General features: G+C 40.7%; 1 protein-coding gene across 1 annotated transcript; it reads left to right on the top strand.

Moving 5' to 3' along the window:
• Positions 1–3,425: 3,425 nt before the first annotated feature.
• On the top strand, positions 3,426–18,214 carry med4 (mediator complex subunit 4). Its single transcript, XM_067992572.1, has 7 exons — positions 3,426–3,511; positions 6,530–6,596; positions 7,094–7,264; positions 9,958–10,015; positions 10,614–10,700; positions 11,555–11,686; positions 13,175–18,214. Exons 1-7 carry the CDS (start codon positions 3,426–3,428, stop codon positions 13,345–13,347), a joined length of 774 nt encoding a protein of 257 aa, XP_067848673.1. The 3' UTR covers positions 13,348–18,214.
• Positions 18,215–18,625: the final 411 nt, after the last annotated feature.

The following is an 18,625-nucleotide window of genomic DNA, read 5'->3' as shown; positions in this document are numbered from 1 at the left end:
TCGAGCCTGCTCTGCCATTCAATCAGATCATGGCTGATCTTCGACCACATCTTCACGTTCCTGCCCGATCCCCATATCCCTTGATTCCCTTGAGTCCAAAAATCTATCGATCTCGGCCTTGAACATATTCAACGACTCAGCATCCACAGTTCTCTGGGGTACAGAATTCCAAAAATTCACAATCCTGAGTGAAGAAATTCCTCCTCATTTCAGTCTTAAATGGCCGACCCCTTATCCTGAGACTATGCCCCCTAGTTCTAGACTCTTCAGCCAGTGGAAACAATCTCTACCCTGTCAAGCCCCCTCAGAATCTTGTAAGTTTCAATGAGATCACCTCTCATTCTTCTAAACTCCAGAGAGTATAGGCCCATTCTACTCAATCCCTCCTCATAGGACAACCCTCTCGTACCAGGAATCAATCTAGTGAACCTTTGTTGCACGGTCTCTAGGGCAAGTATATCCTTCTTTAGATAAGAAGACCAAAACTGTATAAATTACTCCAAGTGAGGTCTCACCAAAGCTCTGAACAATTGTGGTAAGACTTCATTACTCTTGTACTCCAATCCCCTTGCAATAAAGGCGAACATGCCATTTACTTTCCTAATTGCTTCCTGTACCTGCATGCTGACTATTGTGTTTCTTGTACAAGGACACCCAGATCTCACTAAACACCAACATTTAATAGTTTCTCACCATTTAAAAAATATTCTGTTTTTCTATTCTTCCTACCAAAGTGAATAACCTCACATTTCCCCACATTATACTCCATCTGCCATCTTCTTGCCCACTCACTTAATCTGTGTATATCCTTTTGCAGACTCTTTGTGTCCTCCTCACATCTTACTTTCCCTCCTAGCTTTGTATCATCAGCAAACTGGGATACATTACACTCGGTTCCTTGATCTAAGTCATTAATATAGATTGTAAATAGCTGAGGCCCAAGCAGTGGTCCTTGCGGTACTCCATTAGTTACAGCCTGCATACCTGAAAATGACCTGTTTATCCCTAATCTCTGTTTTCTGTCCATTAACCAATCCTCTATCCATGCTAATATATTACCCCCAACCCCATGAGCCCTTATCTTGCTTAACAACCTTTTATGTAGCACCCTACTGAATGCCTTTTAAAAATCTAAATATACCACATCCACCGGTTCCCTTTTATCTACCCTGCTAGTCACATCCTCAAAAAACTGTAAGAAATTTATCAAACACAATTTCCCTTTCATAAAACCATGTTGACTTTGCCTAATCATATTATGATTTTACCTGTTACCATTTCCTTAATAATGGATTCCAGCATTTTCCTGACGACTGATGTCAGTCTAACTGGTCTGTCGTTCCCTATTTTCTCTCTCTCTCCTTCCTTGAACAGCGGAGTTACATTTGCTACATTCCAATCCGCTGAGACCGTTATAGAATCTAGGGAATTTTGGAAGATCACAACCAATGCATCCACTATCTTGGAAGTGTAGTGAACAGTGAGGAGGATAGTGATAGACTTCAAGAGGACATAGACAGACTGGTGGAATGGGCGAACATGTAGCAGATGAAATTTAATGCTGAGAAGTGGTGATACATTTTGGTGGGAAGAACGAGGAGAGGCAATATAAACTAAAGGGTTCAACTCTAAAGTGGGTGGAGGAACAGAGAGAACTGGGGGTATATGTACATAGGTCATTGAAGATGGCAGGACAGGTTGAGAAAGGATCCTGGGCTTTATAAATAGAGGCATAGAGTACAAAAGCAAGGACGTTATGTTGAATCTTTATAAAACACTAGTTCGGCCACAATTGGAGTATTGTTTTTTTTATTCATTCATGGGATGTGGACGTCACCGGTGAGGCCAGTATTTATTGCCCATCTGTAATTGCCCTTGAGAAGGTGGTGGTGAGCCGCCTTCTTGAACCGCTGCAGTCCGTGTGGTGAAGGTTCTCCCACAGTGCTGTTAGGAAGGGAGTTCCAGGATTTTGACCCAGCGACGATGAAGGAACGGCGATATATTTCCAAGTCGGGATGGTGTGTGACTTGGAGGGGAACGTGCAGGTGGTGTTGTTCCCATGTGCCTGCTGCTCTTGTCCTTCTCGGTGGTAGAGGTCTCGGGTTTGGGAGATGCTGTCAAAGAAGCCTTGGTGAGTTGCTGCAGTGCATCCTGTGGATGTGCATCCTGTGTCCACTTCTGGGCAGAAAAGATTTACTAGAATGGTGCCAGGGATGAGGGACCTCAGTTACATGGATAGACAGGAAAAGCTGGGGTTGTTGTCCTTAGAGCAGAGAAGGTTGAGAGGAGATTTGATAGAAGTGTTCAAAATCATGAAGGGTCTAGACAAAGTAAATAAAGAAAAACTGTTCCCATTGGCGGAGGGGTCGCGAACCAGAGGACACAGGTTTAAGGTGATTGCCAAAAGGACCAAAGGCGACATGAGGAAAATCTTTTTTATGCAGCGAGTGGTTAGGATCTGGAATGCGCTGCCTGAAAGGGTGGTGGAAGCAGGGTCAATTGTGGCTTTCAAAAAGGAATTAGATAGGTACCTGATGGAGAAAAATTTGCAGGGCTATGGAGAAAGAGCGGGGGAGTGAGACTAGCTGGATTGCTCTTGCAGAGAGCAGGCTTGATGGGCCGAATGGCCTCCTTCTGTGCCGTAACCATTCTATGATTCTATCTCTGCAGCCACCTCTTTTAGATCCCTGGGATGTAGGCCATCAGGACTGGGGATTTATTGGTTTTTAGTCCCATTAGTTTCTCCAGTACTTTTTCTCTACTGATATTAATTACTTTAAGTTCCTCACTCTCATTAACCCCTTGGTTCCCCACTATTTCTAGTATGCTTTTTTTGTCTTTCAGACAGCAGGTGCTGGTAATGGTTCTGCTGTTGCCATTTACAGCTCCTCTAGACCCATCTTTTGTTTCTTTACTTGTCCCATTACCACCCTCCCTGTCTTGCACCATCATCCCTTTTGTCATTCAATCACTCCTGCCCTGCACCCTATCACAGACCTTCCCTTTTGTTCTTTCCTCCCCTCCCTTACCTTCCCCCTTTTCCCTGCCTCCGAATATGCTTAAAAACTGTTAAATCTTCCAATTCTTTCCAGTTCTGTTTTCTCTCTCCACAGATGCTGCCTGACTTGCTGAATATTTCCAGCATTTCCTGTTTTCATTTCTGATTTCCAGGATTTTGCTTTTACTCGACTTATATGTCGCACTGCAAACGAAGTCATTTAATTTATTACCGTGTACACTGAGGTGTTCTACTATTTCTCATTGAGCTGATACTGCGAGTTGCTCGATATGTAATTAGATATCGCACTGTGAACCGAGTTGGTCCCACGGTCCAGGCGAGTCATCCAGGCGCCAGGCGCGGTCTCGCTTGCTGCCATCAGGGGGCGCTGACCTGGGTCTGGAATGGCGCGTGCGCAGATGGGGGAATGCGGCCAGCGGCAATGGCGGCTTCGGAGAGAAGCACGAAGGATAAGTTGCTGGGTGTGCTCGATGATTTGGAAGTGCTGTGCAGGTAAGAGGCTGCTCCCCACCCTTGAAGAGCAGAGATCGTGAGGGGTGGCCGGTCTCCGGTTTGGTGGCTTTTTAAACGAATTTTCCGACACTTCCTGTTGGTTCGAGAGGGTCCGAACAGCCAGCGGCCTGTGAATGGATGGGAAATCCAGCTGGGGGAATAAAGTGCACAGATAGGTGAAACAGTGCGAGGTCAGTCTGAGGTACATGTTTTCATGACCCCCCCCCCCCCCCAAAGATGTGTGCTTTGCTTGGCTTGGCTTTTTTTCCCCTCAAAATTCAGTCTCACGCTGGGTATTGTACTCCCTTATCCAGTACCTTATCTAACTTTCCAGTCTCTTTGGGTGAGGTGTGGGGTGGGTGGGTGCAAATTATAGTACCCCCACTGACGGGCTGTTTTCTAATTCAATATTATGCAAGAATAATTGTAGAATTACTTTACCACCTAATTGTAGAATTACTTTACCACCAATCTTATCTGCAGTAAGGCAAAACAAGTCATTTTTCTTTATTTAAAACAAATATGATAGAGCAAGAATCAAATTGGAAAAATATTTGACAAGGTTGCAGGGCTATGGGGAAAGGGGGAGGAGGGAGATGGGACTAATTGGATAGCTCTTTCAAAGAGCCGACACAGGCACGATGGGCCGAATGGCCACTTCCTGTGCTGTAAGATTCTATGAAATTTTGTCTGTGGCAAACTATTCCTTTAAACCTACAGATCCAGTTATCATTGTTGGACTTTACTGGTATTTTTATACATCCTCCTGACTACAAGTCCAGCGAGTTAATTTGCTTTAGTAAATCCAATTTCAGTAGTTAGATGCACAAATTGAAAGGAGTCAAATTGTAGCTTAGCTTGCTGACTGGAATGTAGTAGGAGCAACAACTAACATTTATATAGTGTCTTTATTGTAGAAAAAAATGTCCCAAGATGCTTCAAAGGAGCGTAATCAGACAAAAAAGGACACTGAGCCAAAGAAAGAGTTAGAAGGGGTGACTAAAAGCTTGGTCAAAGAGGTGGATTTTAAGGAGGGTTTTAACAGAGGAGAGGGAGGTTTAGGGAGGGGATTCCAGAGCTTAGGGCCTTAACGTTGAAGGTACGGCCGCCAATGATGGGGTGAAGGGAGTCGGTGTTGCACAAGAGGCCAGAGTCGGAGGAATGCAGAGTTCTCGGAGTGTTGTGAGGCTGGAGGAGGTTACAGAGATAGAAAAGGGCGAGGCTGTGAGGGATTTAAACGAGGATGAGAATTTTAAATTTAAGGCTTTTTATAAAGAGAAAGGTGCAACAGTATTACCTCGTTTAATTAACAGGATTGCCTCCAACGGCCACCAGGGAAACTGTGTTAACTAAATTACCTGCTGCCACTGCTATCGGAGACGTCAAAACCTTCCTGTAGAGGATTCCTGGAGTGCTGCATAATTGGTGGTGGTTATTGCGCACCGTAGGTCTGGCTGACCTGTGTGGACCTGTCCCCGACTAGAGGAAAGTCCCACAAGATAGTCGCACGTACAGTTCCATTGTGCTGAATCTGTCCATCAGCAAGGTCCTACAAAGAGCAAATGAATAAATGACCAGAAACACTTTTTGTCAATGTTGATTTTAGGAGGGAATGTTGGCTAATGTACTGGGAGAACTCCTTGCTCTTTTTTGAATAGTGCCGTGACATCTTCACGTTTACCTGAACAGCTGATGGAGTTTTTGGCTTAATATCTTAAGCAAAAGGTGGCATTTCCAGCAGTGCAGCAATCCGTCAATACTGCACTGTAGTATCAGCCTTGATTATGTGCTCAAATCTGTAATGAAGAAATCTCCCAGGCTTCCTGAAGTAAAATTTCAAATGGTTGGTTTATGTCTCGCTTTTACACCTTCAAGCAGACTTTCAAATGCAAACATTAACTAGATAAAAAAGATATTTTTAAGTATGGCTTCCCAAAGCCCCTTGTAGTGTAGTAATGAACCATACGGTTTAGGAAGGTTTTTAGCTGGCGCAGTGGTGGGATGCTATAGTTGGTTTTGCCGCCCCCAGGTTAAGGAAGAGGAAAGGATAAGATCGGCTTTGCTGGATAGTGATTCCTCCTTCTGATCATCGTTCAGTGACCCCTGCTGGAGAGTGCACACTAGTTGAGGATAAGATTGGTGTGGTTCCACATGGTTGAATAGCCTCAGTCAAAGCTTGTATGAAGAATAGATGCTTGGGCAAGGTACTGACTAGCTATTACACATTTGGGGAAGGGAAGCCAGATTATTGATGAGACAAAATAAGTAAAGGGCTACTAGATGATACAGTGGATTTGCAAAAAAAGAAAAGATTTTACATTTATATAGCACCTTTCATGACCTCAGGATGTCCCAAAGTGCTTTACAGCCAATTAAGTACTTCTGAAGCGTAGTCACTGTAGTAATGGAAATGCGGCAGCCAGTTTGTGCAAACAACACTGGGGTAATGACCAGATAATCTGTTTTTTAGTGATAGTTGAAGGATGACATTCTTGCACATGGGTTCAAATCTGGCAGCATCTGGAGGGATGAAAGTTTCCTGTTTCTGATAGTGATAAGGATTCTACATGAAATAAGTTTAAGCATCTCAACCCGGTTATTATTGGATGTGAGAACAGCATAAAAGTACTCATGATTTGGCAGAAGTTGCACTACAGTGTCAGTTTGACTGAGCCAGTCGATACGGTTTGCTGGTCTGGCAAATGTTACGTTGGTGCAGTAGAAGATGCTCTTAGGTTGTGGCTAAAGTATATTGTTGATTCAGAGTAGAGGGACATTTATTTTCCTTCTGGCGAGGCTGTACTTAACCTGGAAATGCTTCATGTTGTCATTGGTTGTTAAAAGTGGAAAAGTGCTCTTTTCTGCAGCACTAACATCTTTCACCTGGGTGATCGAAGAAAAGTTACTACTCCATTGAATAATGGGAAGATGTATGAACAGGTCAGCGAACATTTTTTCCTCCAAGCTCAGGGGTCATAATTTCACTTCCTTTTTAATAATACTTCTTCCCATTTTTAGGGAGTTGATAGAACTACTTGCATTATCCAGAAACCAGAAAATTGCACAACCAGGAGAAGAAAATCAGGTGAGGAATGAAAGATGCCTACCTCCGGCATTGCATTAAATCTGGAATGATTTCTAATAAGCCCTTGCCTCTGACAGTCTTCAGATCTTATTTCTAATTTAAATTATACTGCTGAATTTGATCAGATCCAGATTGACTGAAAATGTAGAAAAAAAAATCACCAGGCATGGTGTCTATTGGAGAGCTTTGCTCAGTGTAACAATGTGAGCTCAATTCCCCATTGATAGCTCAGTATAATTGCTTCAGGTCTTTCTGTTTTAGCAGCAACATCTATCCTCATTACAGTTGCTTCCAGCTGTAGCCTGCTATGGCACCTCATGAGTATGTGTATATATAAAAATGCTGCCCATCTAAACTCTATGGAAATTATAAATGAAGGATGTTAGAACTGCATTTTGCTACCAAATTGAAGAACCAACTAGTTCAGGTAACTAAAGAATGTCTGTAAATCGTAGTAGTTTAATCGACTTCTTAAAAATATAGTATTTGTTTTTCAGGTCCTGGATCTATTGATTCAGAAGGATGGAGAATTCCAAGAACTAATAAGAGTAGCATTGGAGCAAGGCAAAATCCAGGAGGAAATGCACCTTCTGGAGAAAGAGGTGGAAAAAAGAGACGGTGACATCCAGCAGTTACAGAAACAGCTCAAAGAGGCTGAACACATATTAGTGAGTTACAGCTTCCTGGAAATGTACAATTTTCAAAAGTCTGAATGATGATATCTGCCATACAGGAGAGGACTTTTCTGTTGGATTTTGGGAATTGGCAGATAATCGAGGGTCCCCTTATACTTAGTCTGACATGCTGCCTTTTTAAGTTTCTGATTGGATTGTTTTGATTACCTAATCAAGTTCCCAAAAGGTGCAGATAAAACCCAGTTTTTTCTATTTCATAAATCTCTGACACTTGTTGATCTGGACTCAATGCACTGACTCCTGCAATTTTGATAATTATTAAGGATTTTAACCTTTTTCTTCACTGTGTGTATATATGTATATATATCTCACGCAGTCTAAGGTAGGCATGAACAGTGTTGAGAATTAAATTACCAGGGAAGTATGCAGTGACTGAGGTCAGACTACCCAAATTCACATTTCTTACTCATTTCGCCACAAATGTCAAGATAGGTACATTGCCCAAGAGCGGAAATCACAAGGATAGCGTCTATTTAGCTCTGTGACATATAAGAGCTACAAATTAGTTGTCAATCTTTCTCCCATTGTCAGCTGTAATATCTGATTTATCTTCCCAGTAGAATCAGATCAGTCATCAGCTAGCTTTGTGGTCACATCTTCCACTTTTGAGTTGATTTAACACTGGAGCACTTTCTTGTTGATGTATTTTTGTCTTCAGGAAATTGCAACTGAATTGAAGTAGCTTTGGTCATTCCCTCATTGGGCATCAGATCCTCTGTATCCAGTTGTGGGGCACTCCGTGGGGCTTTTTCCTCCAATATTTCCCCTTTCTTTCACCCTCTCTCCTGAAAGCACTGACTTATGCTGGGGTACAGTCTCATGGGCACTGGCACCAATTCCTTATTTTGTCCAAGTAGCCATTCTTCATGGTTGAGCAATCGGGAGGAAGAACCATGTTTACCAACACTTCCCTGCCCCCCCCCTCCCCCCCCCCCCCCATAGCCCAGGAAACTGGGGCCCATTGTAACACTGCTGAGATTAACTAACTCAGCACAGACTGGGAATCATACTTGGGACCATCTGATCTGTATGGCTCAGTATGCAGGTGGTAGTGCATGTACCAACTAGGCTATCAGATAACAGTCTTGTGTTTCTTTGCAACATAACTTTTACTTACCAGTGCTTCAGTCATTCTCATCCTGCTCTTCTGGAGAGATGGAGATGGGTTTTGATGTATTCAAAACTCATCTCCATCTATCCATAATGGCGTGCTGAGATAGACTGAAGCACTGGCAAGTGATCCTGTTGGACAGGATGGCTTCACTCTGAGTTCAGTGCATTGAGAGTAAGTCTTTGAAACAGAATCTGCCATTCAGTTCTAAAAAGGACAAGTGCTTCAAGTGAGCATTGTTTAGTACAGAGGATATTTTAATGACTGAGGGGCAAAATTGATCTGAGGCACGGTGTGACTCATGTGCAGCTGAGGATAAAGTAAAAACCTCTGGGGTAAAGGTATAGATGATATCTTGGGCTCTGCAACATATGAATCTCTGATTTTAGGTCTTCTCTTACTCTAAGTAATGCCCTTGGTTTCAAGCAGGTTTGTAGATCATTATCCATTTCCTCAGCTCCCATTGAAAGGCATATATGAAGACAGTCATTGTAATCTCAGAAACTCTTTAGGAAATATTTACATAAAATTGACCATATCCAAGGATCACAGACCCAATTACAAGCAGTTTGTCATAAACTATCTGTGCTTCAAGCAAAGCTGCTGTTCCGTCAGGAGACCTAATCTGCAGTTAACAAAGACAAGCTTGAATATACTCTTTATTAGGATAGTGTTAGATCTGACACTGGTGCTGGCACCAGACTGTCTTTCTGTACAACATCTCACATTGGTGCAGAATGTGGCAACAAATTTTCTCATCGAGGACACAAGTGAACCCCTCAGTCTAACTCTTCTTTGGCAGATGACATTTTATAGAACTAGATCTGATAGCTGCTTTTCAGAACAAGAAGCTGGACACGTTTTTCTGCATGACTGAGAAGCTGTAGCCCTTGATGGCATCTCCTTCTCCTAGTGGACAATGTTTCTTTCTATCAATTTTATCTGATCCCAAGAATTTGAGAAAGTGTGGGCAGAAGAAGCATTAATTCTGATAACCTCACATACCAAGGAAAGCCTAGTTCCTGAACCTGCTACAGCTGACAATCAATGTATAGTTTTCCCTCACAGTATAGGACAGTACCTTAAGTCGAATGCTTGTCTTTTGAGAAATATACACCGCCAAATAAGTCTTTCACTTGGTGGTAAATACATGCTTAAAGCTAAGTGGAAGAGATTAATAACAGACTAATTATACTTTAACTCTTTAAACTGTGATGTCTTAAGTCTTTAGTTACAACCACTCACTAAGATGCATCAGCATTCATCTGAGCCCATGATAAGTGTGTGGATAATTGGGCTGTTTCGATCTTCAGTACATCTTACTCTGTTTTTCAGAAACTTGTTTAGTACCTATGTCATTGTACATGCTTAATTTAATTTTTTTAAAAGTCACTCTTTCCCAAGATTTCAAAACTAATGGAACTCCTTAGCACTGTCAGTAGTTTAATGGTTGCTCTGGAAAAGCCAAATTTAAATCTGCACCTCTTATTTACTTTGTGTAGTTATCGACTTGTGCCTGTTTAATGAAATACTAACTGTATTCATTCTTTTTAAGGCAACCGCTGTGTATCAAGCCAAAGAGAAGTTAAAATCAATAGAGAAAGCAAGAAAAGGTAGACATATTTAACTAGAAAAAAGCTTTAACAGTTGCACACAGCTACTGTACTCCAGAGACAATTAAGCATAGGTCCAATAATAGATTTCTTTTGCTAAGGAAAATTGTCATGTTCGTAAATATACTTATTGTATGGTTTTGATTTGTGCATGAAGATATTGATTTGCTGACGTCTGTGAAGGCTCTATTCAACTGCGATGTCATCGTACTAGCGTCCCAATAGCCTCCAGCTAAATCCTGTCCCCTCTTGCAGAAGTACTTCTGATGCAAAACCCTTCTTAATGTGTTTATTGATGCAGATTTATGTAATTCTCCTTAAGTTTGCTTTATGAATAGGGCTTAGTAATTTTTTATAAATGTACATATTCAATCTATATTGATTGTAATGTAAAACTTATCATCTTTCATGTGTTTTGAATGTCTGGTACGTAACCCAGATGTGACCAGCTTATCTTCAGTATTCTGACTACTTATGCTAGTAAATAGATTAACAAAAAATTCTGAAAAATAGTTATCTTTACCAGTGTGGCAGCTGAATGTTTTTTGTATTTTGAAGATCAGGTCAGTAAGAAATTATGGTTCTGTTTCTTTTGTAGGTGCCATCTCATCTGAAGAGCTTATCAAATATGCACATCGGATAAGTGCTAGTAATGCTGTAGCGGCCCCATTAACGTGGGTCCCAGGTAAGCATTTAAATATAGTTGTTGCTAATGATTTTAATGTAGAGCTTTCCTTGACACTAATTCTCTAAAATATTGATGTTCTTGTATCACATTAAATATACTTAACCATGGTGAATCTGTTAAAATGATACTGTTCTCCCTAAATGCACAAAAGATAGCAACGCTGAATACATGGATTGTTAAATTTTACAGCACACAGGGAGGCCATCGCACCTGTCCCAGCTCTCTGAAGGAGTTATCCACTTAGACCCATTCCACTGCCATTTCCCTATACCCTTTCAAATGTTTCTTTTTCAAATATTTATTTACTTCACTTTTAAAAGCTATTATGGGTTCTGCTTCCACCATTGTTTCTGGCAGAGCATTTATTGCATCGCCTAACAACCCTTTGTGTTTAAAAAAAAACCTTAAATCTCTTTTTAATTCTTTTAGTGATCATCTTAAATTCCCCTCTCTTTTCCCCCCCCCCCCCCAACTCAGTTACCAACTCTACGAGCTGTGGAAACAGATCTTCCTGATTTACTTAATCAAAACCTCTCATTCTATTCTAATGTGTTCTGCAACGGTGTGTATCCAATTATTTTAAATAACGTGTTGCTAGATCCCTCAAAGAGCAAAAAGTGGGAGAGTTGGTGTAATTTCTGTACCATCACAGTTCTGATATCAGTAAATGGCATATTTTAATCAGCCGTGTTTTAATTTCTAATGAGCTTTCCTGTTGTGTCTGGGAAGCTGCTTATTCGCACACTGAATTTTATGGGGGGGGGGAGGAGGGGAACGAGAAAATTTACTTCTTCACAGTAACGATTACACGATGTGAATGATTGATTCTGATGATTATGCATTTGATTCAGGTGATCCACGGAGACCCTATCCTACTGATCTGGAAATGAGGAGTGGTCTTTTGGGACAGCAAAGTAACCTTTCAACCAATGGGGTGAATGGACATTTACCTGGGGATGCATTGGCAGCAGGCAGATTACCAGGTAAAATCCATCAACAAAATGTTTGTGTAGGTTACGATTTGTATGCTAAAATAAAACTTGTGTAGCACAAAGATAAAACTACATTCAGTTGGTGGTATAGACTATAAAGTGACACTTGGGCCACTAGATATTTCTGGCTAGATTGCTTTTGCGTCACGCCTTTTGGCAGGTTTCATCTCCCCACGACTCAGTCGCTAACGACGATGTGTACTTGAGCCATACAGATTCAGTTCCCAGTCAATGCTGAGTTAGCTAATTTCAGTTGTGGTGGTAGGAGTGCTGCAATTGGCCTTGTTTCTAGGTTAGGGAGGGGAAAATCTATTAGGGGTCTGATTTCTATGTAGTGGAAATTGCTTTTGTATATCAATAGGAATGGGTTTGGCTCACCTTCCCACTGGTTAAATAGCCTGCCAATACTCATTCTAGGCTCACACATAAATGGCCAGTTAGCAAGGTACTAGGAATGTTTGGCACTGTATCTCAGCAGGAATCTGGTGCTCTCATGAGGGGAGAAAATTGGCCAATAAAATGAAGTACATGAAATTAATCACAAAAATGTGATTGTGTCATGACGCAAAATAATTGATGTCCACTTTGAAAACTAAACTTTCCACGGCCAATTTGCAGTAAACTTGGACATATCTTTAAAATAATAATTTCTGAGATTGTCTTTATCAAAGATGTTAGAATTCTGAATATTCTCATGTTTACAAGTTATTGATCACAAGGATAAGACTGGTGAGGGAGGCCAATTGGGCCATCCAGCTTATCCTTCCATAGAAATCTACAATTTCCTTTCTCTTACCCCCCGCCTCCCCCATCCATCATCATCAGAGCAACCAACTCGACTTGAATGACTCGAGAGTTTTTGCCTCTGCTATCCTACCTGGAAGAACATTCCGGATATTGAATAATTGGAAACCCATCATAAATTTGACATTTAAACTTGTTCCAAATTTACACAGAAAATGTATCTGTTTTCTAGCATATGGAGTACACTTATTTTTTGATCTTTCACACATCTTTTTCAATTCAGCGAGGAACCATAGTTTGTGGTTTTGTGAAAGAATTGAGGGTTATTTTAAGTCAAGACATCCTCTGAAGTTCTGTATTTTAATATTCTTGGGAGGGAAAAATAATTTGATACAAAGAATTTGAAATAGCATTACAAAGCTAAATCCATATTAATAGACAAGAATGCATCCCATTGAGAGTTTGAGACCAAGTCAGTTTTTTTGCATAGGGGCAGGAGAGGGGTTGGGTTGTGCAGTAAATATCTATCCTGTAAATGAGCCTTTGGGCAGCTATTGTCTTTGTTCCAGAAGGAACAAGAGTTTGACTGAGAAAGCACAACTGAAACTAGTAACAAAGCTCTGGTCCTAACATTATCAGTTTCAAAGCCATCTTGAATTAAGCTTTGAGAGACCAGTCTTGTTACAGTTTTGGATAAAATACAAATGTGGTTGATGAAAACTTTCTGTATTTCAGACGTACTTGCACCTCAATACCCATGGCAGTCAAATGACATGTCCCTCAACCTGTTGCCTCCAAACCACAGCAATGATTTTATGCTGGAACCTCCTGGACATAACAAAGAGAATGAAGATGATGTGGAAGTTATGTCAACTGATTCTTCAAGCAGTAGTAGTGATTCTGACTGAAACCAGGAGAACACACTTTTTTTGTTAAATCTTTGGACTTCTAGCATTGGAAAATCTTTTTATTTTCCCTGCTGCTCTACTTCGTCCCACTTGATAATGCTGATGCAGACCTAGTATGAACATATCAAGAAACTATATTTTGACGAGCGTTGCAGTAAGACAGGTACAGTTCTGTGCAAGTGTGAAGTAGCGCCAAAGTGTTGCTTAAAAATACTGTGTTTTTGCCAGAGTTGGACCTCACTGTCCAATGTGAATCTCTTTGATTTATTTTTTATTGTAGAAGATGGTGATAACACTATATAGTAAGAAACCTTGCATTAATTTATTCTATGGACTTTCATACACAATACGCAAGACCAAATCATTGTTTCTGGTTTGACATTACTGTGTGGCTAACATTTTTTCACCGATGAAGTGGAAATAAGTGGCTCTTCCTGAATACTGCAAAACTATCCCACAGACTGTTAATATGTAACTGTTGTTAACATAATGCAGGAAGGAGAACAGAAGAAAACTGACAATGATGATTTACTGCAGAAAGGTACTGTACAGTTAAAACACAGCACAGCTGCAAAATGTGCATAATACATTTTTATAAAATAACAGATTTGAACTGGTGATAATGTGATAAAAAGAAAACCATAACATTTTCAAGAGGAGTGTTTTTAAAATTACGCTATTCTAGAAGTGGACTGGCAACAGGGTGTTGTAGAACTGCCCTTTCACCTCTGGTTGGCACTTGAATCCCAAGCCCAGACTGCTAACATGGAAGTCTGCTCTATGTACTTGCTCCAAATACCCTCGGTGAAATTAGTGGGGGCTGTCCTAATGGGTGTTGTAGGTTCCCAGTGGTTCGTGGACCTGGACAATAACGGTCAAAGAAAGTCACCCTTACGCGGTAGTTTCATTAAACAAAAGTGATCACTTAATTTTTTTAAAAGTGCACAAACATGAAGCAAAGCAAGCAATACATACAACCCTACTCTACCAGTTATACGCTTATGTGGTATTTAATTATTTAAAAATTCACAAGCATTCATGAAGCAAAGCAATACAATGCAACCTTTTATAAATCAAGGATTTATCATCAAGGCAGTTCAGAAGTGATCAGCTTCTCGTGTCTTGAGGTTCTTTGTTTTGTTGAAGTTTCTTCTTCCAGGCGAAGTTCCGTCATGCTTCTCTGCAGCTCTCCTGTTGACTGTCCAACTGTTGAAGCTGCTACAATATCCTATCTTTATATTTTTTGGCAGTTAGGCTGCGAACAAAGATAAGAGAAGTCCCATTTTGGCCACTCATCGCTGCATTAATGTGGTGGTTGGTTGGATGGACTACTTGCAAACCGTAAAAGATCCTCCAGCTCTCCTTTTACCATTATCCACCTTGTGGATAATTCTTGCCCTCAGTTGTCCCAATTTCATTGTTACCTCAAAGGAACCCAACCCTGAATTTTGGAAATCCAAATTCTATGTCCCTCCTTAATTTCAATCCTGCTGATAGGTACTAGTGTTGGTACTCCATCCAGGTTGTTTCATTAATTTGTCGGTTTCTCTATGGAGCATGTGTCAGTCAGTGCCTTGAGTCACATTAACCACTTCATGTCGTACAAAAGATGGTCCCGATGCTTCGGGTAGTAGCCAAGCTATCAAATGCAGTTTTCTCATCGGCAAAAGCACAAACATTTCCAAGAGAAAGCTATCAGTTAACTGTTTCATGTCATTCATGAGCCTGGAGTAGCTTTACTGTTCAATACAATATTATCATTAACCTTTAAAACATAGACTAAACATTCCCAACCTGATCCAAGTTATAATGAACAAATTTTTGATTATTTTACTTAACCTCTTTGACCTTTTGTTTCCCAAAATGTCCCATTATGTCATTTCGAAACTACTCCAATTCTAGCGAGCAGTATAGTTGGACTGACAGGACATGACAATGCAATTTTATTTCCCCAAAATATTTCCTTCCTTGATGCACAGCATTAGGCTATTTTTGTTCCAAGTAGAATGTGATCATCCACTTAAACTGCAGGTAATTTTTTCCTTTCTTGCTGCTTGAACAGCAACTCCTATCAATTTATCTTGTCAGTTCCAATTTCAGAAACAAATTCTGCCCTGGCTTGGTGGTTTTACAGTAGAGACAGAAGTGCTTGTAATTACTTTTGGAGGTAACACCGCACCCCCGCCCCGAGCACCCTATCTCTGAAGATGTCTGCAGATAAATTCTTAACACCACTGGATCGCTTCCTGCATCAATACTTTTACGGTCGCAAAGGTTGTTGCTTGGTGAATTAACCTTGCAGGGTTTAATTTGTACTGCAAGGATACTGTGTGTATCATCCTTGTACTTTTTTAACTGGTTGACATGGAACCATTTTTCTTTTCCCTTTTTCACGGCTGCTTTGTATACAGATGGACTGGCTTTATTCACATATGGGATATGGTCTAGAAAAGTGAGCCGCGAATGGCCCTGCTGCTTGGTATAATTTAACTATCACCTTTTTTGTCCCACGTCCCATTCTACTGCTGACTTTGGTGTCAAAATACATTTTGTTGGCCTTTTTAGATTGTCCAATATTAGCGGCTGCAAAGATCATTATCTGTTGCAGTTGGTCAAATAATTGGCTAACATAGCGCTCCTGGGTTAAAAGCAGAAAATGCTGGAAATACTCAGCAAGTCAGACAATATCTGTGGAGAAAGAGTTAATGCTTCAGGTCGATCACCCTTCACCATCGTTCTGATGAAGGGTCATCGACTGAAACGTTAACTCTTTCTTTCTCCGCAGATGCTGCCTGACTTGTTGAGTATTTCCAGCATTTTCTGTTTTTATTTCAGATTTCCAGCATCTGCAGTATTTTGCTCCTGATACTGAGGCTCAGACATATCCTGAAACATCAAATGTTCAGGGGTTCTTATATGCCTGTCATTAACTCATGGGGTGAAACCTTGGTGGTACATGACTCAGTAGATCTCATAGCCATTAATGCCAAGGGCAACAATTGGTCCCATATTTTGTGGGATTGTCCAACTTCTTTAGCATTGTTTTAATGTTTGGGGGTTCATTCCCTCCACTATGTCTGATGAGGTAGGAGTATGTGAAATATGGAATCTTGTTTTGATTCCTAGCAGCTGTAGAGTGGTTTGCATTACCCTTCCACTAAAATGACTTCCCTGGTCCATGTTGAAGGACATTGAGTGTCCCCATCTGGTGAATGTGGTTCACTAGTTTCTTAGCAGTGGCCTGTGCTATTGCACTGGAGGTTGGAAATGCTTCTACCCACTTTGAGAATGTGTCTACTACCACCAATACATACTGATTTCCTCGCGAGGACTGGGGAAAGGGCCCAATATAATCTTATCTGTAGATCATTCCATGGACCTGCTGTTGGCCGAGTGTGGCGCAACAGTGCCTTCTTGCTATTCACATCCGGGTTGTGTTGTACACATTAAAACAGTTCTGACAGTAATGCTCTACCTGGCCTTGCATCCCTGGCCACCATGCTAATTGGAGTCTTTCCAACAATCCCCATGGGCTGGGGTGTCCTTAGCTGGGTGCATTATGGGCTTGGTAAAGAAAAGCATTTCGCTCAGTCTGTGGTACCACCCATTTATGACTGAACAGCAAGATCCCATCTTTCACCTTGAATTTGGGCTTATTAGCATATTCTCCCCTTGGGCTTGCTTTTCTAGTGTCACCATTACTGCCTTTATTTCAGGATCTTTTTGTAATTGTTTTAGATCTATTGGGTCGGGCATTTTCTTGGGCTGATTAGTTTCCATTGGGGGAAACTAATCTACTGAATCTTAATCCATTTTCTCCTCTTCTCATTTATTAGCCAATTCATCTGCTTCTGATTTCCCTCCCATAGAGGCTCATTTTTTGTATTTGCCCTAACTTAATGAACTGCTATTTCTCTGGGTACTTCCTGTGCTCTGTTTAAAAATTACTTAATGGGGGGGGGGGGGGGGGGTAGAGGGTAACGTCTTCCCAGTGGCTGATATAAACCCTCTCTTGGATCGAAAGGCACTCTGTCAGAGAGTTACACATATACATGGAGTCAATGTATGGTAAAGGGAGTTGGGAACTCAACTGGATGTGACCATACGCTACACCTGCCAAATTCGGCTGCCTGCGCAGACATGTGTGCAGGCAGTTTAATAGCCAATTCTGTTTGTTTGTCCGGGTCGTATATTCCACATCCTGTCTTCCTTTCTCCCTTCTCTACTCCACTGGATCATACATATCCTGAGTGTCAGGCAACAATCCTGCCTTTATTGGATCTTTGTGGTGGTTTTGGTTGGCCACCTTACACTGATGCTTTCCTTTGTGATTCATCAGATTTTCTTTTATCACCATGGGGAAATATCCACTTCAATTAAGAAACTTAATTTATACACTTGACTAAAGCACTATGACAATAGCACTAAATTTTTAAAAAATCCCTGTAATTGAAAAATGTGTCGGAAAAACGTGGGAGACTGGCTAGCTTTTCTGTCTTAACTTCCAAGGTTGATCTTTTTTAAGCTAGTAGCCCAGCTGAAATTAACCCTGTCTATCCCACACACACGTACGTAGGAGAGCTGAATTTGGAATTTCCAACTCCAAGTCCTTTTGTGTTTTTAAGATGTAACCATATTATGAAAATAGTGTTTTGTAAATGATCAAGGTGATTTAAAAGAAGACAATGCAATAGCAATTTTTTTTGTAATCTGATTAATTTTTTTTCAAAGAGTCTTTGTGCTGTTAAAACCAGCAGAAATCATTATTAATTTTGAACACCTTCTGGTCAGGAAGACAGCATTTCAGTTCGTTCATCTCAGTATGTTGTGCATCTACAAATGTTTTAAATAAAACTCCCAACTGTTATACAGCTGTTGGCATTTAGTTATTCGAACTACAAGACATCTCCAGATTGTTGCCACAGAGATAGCAGGAGATCCTTTAAGAAATTCAAAATACCAATTTTCATGTGATAATCTCATGTCTGGAATTAGAGACCCTCACACAATTTATAATAACCAGCATTGTACTGTGGCTACAAAAAAGTCTGGTTTTCACAATTTAGTAGGTTAGTTAACCTCAATAACTTCTCTTTTAATTCAGTAAGATCTTTAAACTAAACACAATAGAGGACACAAAATTATCAAAATAGCACCTGCTTACTGAAACAATCAAACACATTCTGTAGCTTATAACTTTCTCCCTTTCACCTATATTCCATCATAGCCTAATTGGATTTCTGGAGTTTCTCTGAAGGGGTGTTATACAATTTTTGGC

Source organism: Heptranchias perlo, chromosome 11 (genome assembly GCF_035084215.1).
Source record: "Heptranchias perlo isolate sHepPer1 chromosome 11, sHepPer1.hap1, whole genome shotgun sequence".
NCBI classification, from domain to species: Eukaryota; Metazoa; Chordata; class Chondrichthyes; order Hexanchiformes; family Hexanchidae; genus Heptranchias; species Heptranchias perlo.
This window is presented reverse-complemented; position numbering and strand designations above follow the sequence as displayed.